General features: G+C 44.3%; 1 protein-coding gene across 1 annotated transcript; it reads right to left on the reverse strand.

Moving 5' to 3' along the window:
• Positions 1–235: 235 nt before the first annotated feature.
• LOC109983798 (dermatan sulfate epimerase like) lies at positions 236–6,617 on the reverse strand. Its single transcript, XM_020633680.3, has one exon. The coding sequence runs from the start codon at positions 6,216–6,218 to the stop codon at positions 2,571–2,573; it is 3,648 nt and encodes a 1,215-aa protein (XP_020489336.2). The 5' UTR covers positions 6,219–6,617; the 3' UTR covers positions 236–2,570.
• Positions 6,618–10,408: the final 3,791 nt, after the last annotated feature.

Consider the following 10,408-nt stretch of genomic DNA (forward strand, 5'->3'; position numbering starts at 1 on the left):
TGCTGCTGCACAGAGACATCTGCATAAGGAGCTGTTTTACTCGCGGGTTAGCAGTAACCATAGTGAGACTACGCACTAATTAAGAAGCGTGTTCTGTCTTTTGTAGTAAGAGATAATAGCAGTTTAACATGAGTATAATGTAGCTGCTAAGGCTGACAGTGTATAAACATGTGATTCATCCTTTGATCATTTTGCATTGCCATTCACTGCATCAGAACAAAGACCCGCTCTGAGATATATTTATGAATTTATTATTTTCTTTACATTGTCTCCATGTCCTCACAGAAAAAAAAAAAGAAACCCATAGAAAGTAAATGATTGTAATTCAAGGCCACAGAAGCAAGGAACCATATCCCCACGAGCAAATACAAAACAGAGTTGGTAACAGGATTGCAACACCAAAGTGAGAGCATGTCTGCCAAGTCTACACATTCAAAGAGCACAAACATCAAACGGCTTTTCCAGGCAGTCAAGGGTTTCAGTGTTCATCGAGAAAGAAAAAAAACAAACAGGGCTGTTTCTAGGCGAGGAAAAGATAGATATTTCCACATGGGCAGCGTATGTTTTTGTTTTTTTTGCACGTGTATAGATGCAGTCAGGAAGTCGAGATGAGTGTGAGCTCTCTGCATGTTGCATGTGATCCATTTACAGTAATGCAAGACAGCAGCAAAAGGTTAGCAAACTTTTTTTTTTTCGCCCAAAGAGCAGCACATCACAGAGTAGGATTTGGTCTCTGACTTCTTGTCTTCAGCATCACTTAATATTCATCCCGTGTTTTTCGGTCCACGCCTCGCTGAACTCTTTCAAAACAAAAGGGCCAGAGAAAATATCATTGGATTTGTGATTGACCGCGACAGGAAATGCAAAGATGCGCCGTTTGCATATCCTCCAGGTCCTTTTTCTTTCTTTGTTTTTTTTTCTTTTTAGTGAAGATGGCACAGCAATAAAACAACAGAATAAAAAAAAAAGAAAAAGACTCCGTTATGGCATTCTTGCAGATTAATATGAGTAGCTGAGGGGGATGCTTTGGAAATTGCTTTGACTAGAAATGTGTCAAGCCTGACAGGTTGTTTTTTTTCTCCCAGTTTGATCCCTATTAAGCACTTCCCTCTGATCTAATTCAATAAATGCCAAAGGGAGTTATATTAATCATATTCATCCCTGATTCTTTGGGAAATGTGTCTTTGGAACCCATAAATATGTCTCGCTTTTCCTTTTCTTCTAGTCATAATGTCCTCAGAGGTTTGAGATTTCCAAGCTAACTGAGCACACATACAGTAAAGTTTAGCTTTGGATTACGGCACCAAAGCATCGCATACAATCAAAGGAGTCAATGTGAAAGTGCTAAGCCATCAAGCTGTAATGACGTCTAAGAGCGTCAGAATGGTCCCTTTTAAATCAAAGTACAATCCTTATCATTCACATGTTTCTATCAGAGCAATAAAGCACTACTGTCGTCTGTTTCTCCGGATATATTGCAGCATTTGTTTTTTTGTTTTTAAAGGGAACAGCACGCATTCAATTCAGATATTCAATTCTTGACAGCCAAATTAGTCCTTGAAAGTCTGTCCCAGAGCTACAAAATGAAAAGACTGTCAATAAATAAGCTTCTTAATAAGCATCATAACATTTCTGTACCAATTCACCAAAATGTCCCTTGGCCAACCTCCCTCGAAAAAAATAAAAAAAATAACAGTTATGGATTTCTAACAGACATTCCTCTGACATCACAGATTAGGAAGTGGCTAATTTCTCATCTCTAATTAAGACATGCAGCATTAAGTCTTCTCTGGGAAATTGATCTGTTGCTGTAACACAAGGTTTATGCTGAAATTCAGTGGCATTCATCTGCATAGAGTACAGCAAAAAGTCTTTCCTTTGATTGGAGTAAGAGTGAAGGGCAGCGGAAGGGGGGGGGGGACTGCTGCAGACGCTCCCTTTCACCTATTTGAATGTAATACATTCCTCCCTCGCAAAAACATCTGTTGCTGTACTTTAAACAACACCTTACATACACCCAGAACTAACAGAGAAAAAGAAAACACATATTTTTCAACTTTAGGGGTCAGTGCAAAAACAAAAAAAACAAAAAAAAACTTTTCAGAACTCTTTAAGACCGGCAGCTACAGTAAACAAGACAGCTCCGTACAGCAACAACTCAAATCTGAGCAGGTGTACTCGTCTGTTTTCTAGTCAAAAAAAAAAACCATCTCATTGTTTCTATGAGCCACATTCTTCATGAAAGGTCAGAGACAGACATCGTATTTTAAGATACTACAAGCGAGAGAATGAGGCCTCAGAACTGCCAGAAATGTGTCATGAAATGGGATGTACAATCAAGAGTAGTCAGTACAGCCCAATTCAAGACACTCGGGTAACGTTTTCTTGCCCCATTGGCAGATTTGTTCTACTTTTAACCATTAATCAAGGCCTTTTTCTATCTTGAAATAAGACTTTTATCTGGACTTGTCAGGTGAACGTGGCTCATATTAAGCATATTAAGATATTTAAGAAAGACACTCTTACATAGATTTGAGTTTTTGCAGTGCTGACCAGCAGCAGTAAGTTAACTACCTGGTGTAGCCCAGCCTCTTCATCACACCCCCACATATGTCCTCTATCAGTCTGATGTCCTTCCGAGGCATATTCTGTCTCCACATGTTAATGTTGGCTGGTGAAATGTCTCCTTCATACATCAGATTGTACAGGGTCGTGGAGGTGGTGAAAATAAGCTGGTTGAGGGCTGCGGGCGACACAGGCACCCCCAAGAACGTGTGTATGGTCTCCGCCGTCTCCTGCGGGAAGTTGACCACGTCCTCAAACCTCACCCGGAGGTAGGACTCCTCGGGGAGGCCCTCGCTGACCCTCAGCACTCCTGCGGTGTGAGCCAGCCACAGATGAGCCAGAATGAGGACGGGGTTCGTCTCCGAACGGGACAGCAGTCTCTGGATTACTTTAAACTCCGGCGCCACAGTCGGGCACCCATCCCTCACGGCGTCCTCCTTGAATATCAAGGAAAGGTGCTGCGGGATGTTTTTAAGGGCGTAAAGGCTGGGTTTGCTGTTATAAACCATGAGATAAATCCACGCTCGGGGGTCCCTCACAAGGTAGATTGTCCTCAAAGAAGGTCCGACAACTTCCTGAATGAAAGGAAGTTTTAACGCCCAGCTGCCACTCCGCATGTTGAGGACCACCCGGGCGTTGGGGTACTCGGCGACGTGGCGTCTCATCTCCCGAACATACTCTGCATCTCTGTCCAGGCTGGCTCGGAGTTTGCCCTTCAGCTCGGACGCCGGCTCTCTCCTCCTGGATCGTTTCTTTCTGTCCCGGGAGGGCGCGACTCTCTGGGGCTGTTTGACCCTGCTGCCCTCCGCCAGCTGAATGTTCTGCAGGTGCAGCTTGATGTTGTGGACCAGCGAGTGCAGCCAGCCCTGAATAATCTTAAACCGTCCGTGCACGGCGTCCGACCTCGACCACTCGCAGGCGTCGACCAGAGAGTCGAACTCGAACTCAGTCTCGGGGATGTCCACGTGCTCGGTGGGAACCCTGATGTAAACAAAGTCTGAGCTGTTGTAGAAAAGGTGCTTGAGGATCTCCGAGCCTGATCCTGGGAGGGTTGTTATGACGACGGTGGGGAGGGGGAGCCGGTGCTGCTCATAGAGTCTGACTTGTTTGTTTACTTCACTTTTGGCACCCGCACCTTTCCATTTTACCCCACAGAGAAGCTGATCGCAGCTGTTAGACACAAACAGCAGCTCAGCAATCCACAGAATGAGCACAGAGAGGAGGGCGTAGCGCATCAGCCTGCTGAAGCAGACATAAAACTTTCTCTGCATGGTTAGAAATCCTATGGCCACACAGAGAACAACCCCTGCTATTACGTTGACTGTGAACCCAAAGTCAAACAGCTGATTATCACTGCTGATTTGTTTAGGGATGAGTTGCGTTCCGAGGCCATATCGAGTGATTTGATACCTATCCTCAACTTTACAATGACCGCCGAATCCTAAATAAGTCGACCTTGCTCCTATGTCTTTATAGTTTGTAGCAATAGAAACTATCCTCTCTGTGTTGTTGATGGTTAAAGACAGTCTCACGCCATTTTTACTGTCCTCCACAAATCTACAATTGGACACTTTGACATATGGCCCGTGTAAAACATAAGCTACCCTGCTGACTGTGCCTGTCATTGGGAAAGTGACATTGACATACTGCGTCCACCTCTTTTTAAACTCGGCCGCCTGCTCCGCCTCCTGTATCCTGGTGTCAGGGCTGCGACCCTGGCTGTCGAACCAGAACATTTTGTAATGAGCGTCCCAGACATCCATCATGGCGCCGTTGTATCTGTCCATGAATCTGAAAGGGACGTATTTAAAGTCAATGTCGAGATTGTGAAAGAATGCACTGAAGGACTTCACGGGCGAGTCGGCCCACTTCTCCACGTGGTCGAGCACCAGCAGGGTCTGAGAGTTGAGCAGGACCAAAGCTCTGAACACGCTCTTCAGTCTCATAGCCGGGGAATACGCCGACACGGCCTCCCCGCTCACAAACATCGTGTCCCTGTGGGAGGAGGCGACAATCACCTCCCCTCTGGAATCACCCACACCCTCATCAGTCCAGCGCAGCCACTTAGCGCACTCCCCCAACTGACCCTCCCATGGACTGTTACACTGACTTGTCGGGGATGGACTAAACACCAGGACATTGTTGAGATAGCTATATTTTGGACCATAAAGGGCTTCGGACACAAAAACCTGCCCATTGGGAGCAAATGTGAAAGAGTTCTGATCAGGGTGCTCGTGACCTGGGTTGAAGCTGTTCCAGCCTTCCACCCAGGAGTAAGGCTTGTCATGGACGATGTCATAGACCGCACGGCCACCCAGCTTGCCCGATTTAAAAGAGACAAAAGTATTCCCCTGCCCGTTTGGTAGCCCTGCTCCATAGGTCACCACGCCCCAGTTTGAGAAAATGTGCATCTTCGCTTTGCCAAAGTCATGTGGAGGCTGCGGCGTGAGGTGGTTGTTGTACCATATGTACTCTGTGTGAAGTGTGGCCCAGCGCTGCGCTGACGACTGCCCCATGGGACCGTCCTTGGGTCGGTGCTTTCTGATTTGTTGAGCCAGCCAGTTCCCAGTTCCGTTCTTCATGACAAATGTGTCCAGGAAAACAAGCTGGCTCTCTGGCCCATAAAACCAGTTGTAGTTGGAGTCTGCAATGCCCACAGTTCTCTGAAACCCCGGCAACAGAGTGGCATAATAAAACCAGAAGTGTCCCTGCAGCCAGTTGTTGTGCATGTTGTCAATGTTGAAATGACGCTGAGCTAAGAAGACGTACTGTGTGATGGACTTTGCTGTGTAGCTCCCGTACGCTACCCCCTCATCGAGAGAGCCGTCAACGACGTGGTTGAGGAGGAACATAGTTTTCTCCATGTAATTCACCGCCACTTGTTTCCATAACATCGTCTCCGGGTCCTCATGTGACCCAACCACTAATGCACCAGTTAGAATGGCTAAAATGTTAGTGGTTTGATGATTCTGAAGATACTGTTTCCCCCACCCTCTGTACTTTGACAGCTCATACAGCTCCTCTGTCTCAGAACGAATTTTCTTTAAATAAACATCCCTCCGCTGTGCGTCCAGGTAGGAGTAAATAAAGTCATAAGCAGTAGCAAAGCCAGTGAGAGAGTGCGCCATGGGGACCTCGTCGTTAGGAGCACTGGTCACCTTCCAGTCCGGGTATTCAGCCATCCTGTCCATGAACTTGACAAGAAACTGCAGGGCGGCAGAGTCCTCCGGGCACAACAGGCAGTAGAGCGCCAGGGGAGGCATGTTGTTCCCATAAATCTCATTCCACTTGCTTGTAAACTCGGCGTGTTTGACAGGGGGCATGTAGAAGGGAGCGTTAGACAGCATGGTGAGCGCAGCAGCCCGGATGACTTTAAATATGTGACCGTGGGTGGTGGAGGACCTTTGCCTCAAGTGCAACACATCCACTTGGTTAAAATACAGGCTGGGATGGGAATCACTAGACTGGAGTTTCCACTGCTCAGCAGCTCTGTCTTGTGTGAGCCTGACCTGCAGCAAATCGTCTGTAAAGATGTCTCTGTCGGTGGTGTTGAAGACCCCAGAGAAAGCTGTCCCAACTGCGAACAGCGGTAGTAAAAAAACTGAAAAAACAGTCCAGTTAACTGCCATGTTTCCGGATATATTTGAACACATTTCACTAAATGTTCAAATAAGGACGAATGTTTTCTTTCTTTATAAAATTGTCCCATAGCTTCAGTTGCATTTTAAAGTGAATGTCCGTCCAAAAAATCATATTTGTGAGGAGAGAATGATGCAACACCAAAGTCTCATGCATGACAGCCAAAAAGAGGGGAAAAACTTTAGTGCAAAAACAAACACGATCCATATCCACTTGTGAAAACAAAATCTTCAGTCTGCAAAGTCACCCAAACACATCGCATTAAATACACATAAAAGTCTCGTGGTGAGCGTTTCTTTCTGATCTCTTCTGATTTGAAATCCATGAGATTAAAATCCTTTCTGCTGCAAGTTTCCCTCCGTCCTCATAGTTATAGGTGTGCTCGTGAAGACTGGCATCTCCCCCCCCCCCACCCACCCACCAACCACCTCGCGTGCGCCAGTAACTCATATTGATCTCCTCCTCCAAAACATTTCCTCTCGAACAAACATCAGTCAGCCCCAATCCGTGTCCGGTCCAATCACAGCCACCCAAAGGCACCGTGCGCAGCCCGGCCGAGCTGCACCATCCGCGGACATGAACCTCAGCAAAGCACCCATCTCCGCAGACCACATAGCTGGGTGTCCTCCCCCCCCACCCTCCCCGGCTGTAGGCACCCTCAAACTACCTCCTGTTTAAAACTGCAAATCCTGATCGGCGAACTCATCTGTTTGCATTATTAAATCCACTGCACCCCCCTTTTCTTTTTTTCTTCCGCGTGAAGTCCGGAAAGAGGAAAGTTGTCGTCACTCCTCAAGTATTCAAAGCATGAGACATTTTTTTTGGGGGGGGGTTGTCCGCAGAAAACAGTAGATCCACAACGAGGAATATTCCAGATGTAAAATTCACTCCATCTGCAGGCTATATAATGCCTCCGCTGGCGATTCAGACACACATCTCACAAGACTGCATGTGTGTGTGTTTGTGTGTGTGCGTGTGTGTGTGTGTGTGATCTCCGGACGCGTCTCCGTTTGTGTCCTCGCGACTGTTCACCACAGTCAGTGTGATTGTTTTGCTGCCCTGGATGGAAAATTTCCACTGTACAGACTGTAGAGGGAGCCGTGAGTTCAGAAGCACGGCCTCATCTCTCATGTAGAGAGTGGGAAGGCGGAATATTCATTTCATCTCTCTCTCTCTCTCTCTCTCTCTCTCTCTCTCTCTCTCTCTCTCTCTCTCTCTGTATCCTAACAGGGTGTTCGACTGATGTTATACTAACTTCCTGCTCATTATTGAAGGCTGAGGCTACAGAAGAAAAAAAAATCCTAAAAGTGGTGTAAAAATGCACTCTTTCTTATGCTACTGTTATTCTTCTATAACCTACTTAATACACACTTATATGATATTGAAGAAGTTGGAAGACATGATTGGAGATGCACGTAAATGTTCAAACATAGATGAGAAGATTGATGTTCCTCTACCTACAAAATGGCAAAACATATTTTTGAGACTGCTACGGATCAATGCCAACTTTTTGAGCTTTGATTAAAAAAAAAAAAAAAAAAACTTGTCTCCATGATTGTGCACCAGTAGTGCATCGATTTGACTTTGCAAAAGTGCTAAGAAGGATACTTTCTTACATACCATGTTACATTGTCAAACGTGCTGACACGTGCTGACACTGTGCTGCAGACAGTAATGACACTAATGCAACCGAACTGATCAACACACTAAGTGAATGACTATATTCAGAAACCATCAAAAAGCATTGCTTTATTTGCATCACCTGTAATGAACGGTTTTCGTCAGCATCTATTGGAAACACATTTGCACCATGCAGGACCAATATTAATATTAGACAACAGATATTGGTTAAGCGGTTATGAGCTGTCGTTGATTTTTTAAATGAAATTTCCAAGTTGGAAGTGTTGTCTTTTGCCAATTTTGATTACATTTTCAGAATCAGCTAAGTGCTTGGCTCAAAGGTGAGGTATTCTTAGCATGCTATATTTATTCATCGAGCACAGGGGACAAGTGTATTGTTGTGTGTTTTTATGAGAGAACAAACAGTGTTCCTGTGTGCCCAAAGACTTAATATAGAAGGTGTAATGAGAACATGTCCGTATCTCAGAGGAGAACGATCCAATATATGGTATCTACACATTTATGACAAGTTCAGTATGGAAGTTATGCTCACAAGAGAAGTATCTGATACGAAAGGTATCTAATGACATCAATCCTGGCGTGTGTTCCTCTTTAAGAAAATAAATCCTGGCTTTGACTGTCAGTGTGTGATCTTGAGGTTTAAAAATGTATTTATGTGGTCTTACATTTTCAAATTTGCAATGTTGGTATATACACTTCCCTAAGTACCAGCATTTATGACTTTAGACCAATCAGAACATATATGGCGGCTTGTTTCCTTATTGTAATTATTAAATCACCCATTCTTCAGAATTGGGACAAATCCCTACAGTCTGATGGTGGTGGTTGGTAGTAGTCCCAGATCACTTCGTTGAAGGTTGCGGGGGCTCCGTCTACTCGAGAGTCTGGCTTCTAACACACTGACTGATGAAAATCTGAATAGATATCGTTAAAATGAAACTATCCTTATTAAATTTCCATTCAAATAGGAATTTAAAATGTGTTGTATTTTGAATTGGAATTTTGATTCAAAGTATTTTTTTTTGCCCCAAATGTCTCTTGATATTTTTCTATGTTCAGTTTTGGTTTCATGTCTTTGAAACACATTTCCTGCGGCAACAGAAAAGGGCTTCCAAAGCATCTCCCCTCTGAGAAATGTGTGACATTTGCCGGTGCTATCACGCAGCACTGTGCACTCATTGATCACCTTGTTCTGTGTGTATTAGGTGTCTTTGCAGCGTCTTCATTTAATGATGGATTGCTTTCACTATACCCCGAGTTCACATGTCATCTGCAGCATGCTTTCCCACAGGGAACGTTGTTGCATGATGCTTTTTTTCTCCCCCCGCGGTTCAAAAGCACACGCTGCATGCACACAGTCGGCCTTATCAGGATCTCTGCAGGAGGCACGCACAGTAATCTTCCCCAAGACAAAAGTCCTGCAAACGGAGAGGAGGCACGCGGCCAAATAAACTGGCTGAATTTAAACGTTGTTAATCATCCTTAACTCTCATTACTGAAATCACTTCATAAACATGAAGAGTATTCCTCAAGGATCAAGACGGTGCTTGAAGAACCTGTAAACAACAACAAATCTTCAGAGCTCACTACAAGCAGGTAAAACATCCGTTTTCTTTTTTGCATATTTTGTTCAATGCATCAACCTCCCACATGGCAAAAGAGACAGGCCGGCACTAAATTGGCCATTTTAACTGCATAAAACATCATCATTATGTATTCTGATAACATCTATAATTACGCGATTGTTATTGTTGTGTTCTGGCTTCCATTTCTGTACAAAGTTTTCTCCAAACACTCATCTTTATAAAAGTGTAAACCATTTGGAGAGCAGCAATTTGCCACTCGGTGTCTCTGTAGTTTTCAATAAATTAACAGAAAAAAGAATGACAAAGTCTTTAGGGCTTCACCACATATGGTGTAAATGCAGAAGTGCAAAATCCTGCAGTTTGTTGAGCGTCCACTTGAGGCTGGCTCCAGGAACACAGGAAGTAAAAAAAAACAGTTTTTACAGCAGAAATTAACATGTTTACAGCCTGGTTAAAAAACAAAATAGGTCTGACTAATTATTTTCATCACTGGAATGCACTGTACGTTTTTGTTTTTTTGTGTGTCTGAAAGTGGAGGTGTCGCCAAACAGCAGTTTGTTACAGTTTCATGCTGGTGCTCAAGGGCGACATCTACTGGATCAAAAAGTCGCACATTCGTCCTTTAAGCTCAGTGTGCTCAGATAAGAGTGTTATAAAGAGCTCACATCAGAGGGGGCTCCGGGTGAATGGATGGAGACCAAACGTCAAAGCTGGAGTATTTTAACTGATGTAAGGAAATTCAAATAGCTTACTTTAACATGGCGTCACCTCCTTCTTCTATTATTTCCCTGAAGTACTGTATCACTGAAACCACAATCTTTGAAAACATTTCTATAACTAACCAAGTAGTTTTGGTTTCAAAACCAAATTAAAATAAATGATTTTCCAATGTTAACTTCCTGTTTATTACTGCTTCCTTGACAACAAAGGCCTGGTAATGCGCTGATGTGGTCAATGTTGCAGACGTGGGGATAAAA

This window comes from Labrus bergylta, chromosome 20 (assembly GCF_963930695.1).
Source record: "Labrus bergylta chromosome 20, fLabBer1.1, whole genome shotgun sequence".
Lineage (NCBI taxonomy): Eukaryota > Metazoa > Chordata > Actinopteri > Labriformes > Labridae > Labrus > Labrus bergylta.

Excerpts from the sequence above, each read along its gene's own strand:
- LOC109983798 (XM_020633680.3), bottom strand. The coding sequence starts at position 6,218 with ATGTGTTCAAATATATCCGGAAACATGGCAGTTAACTGGACTGTTTTT.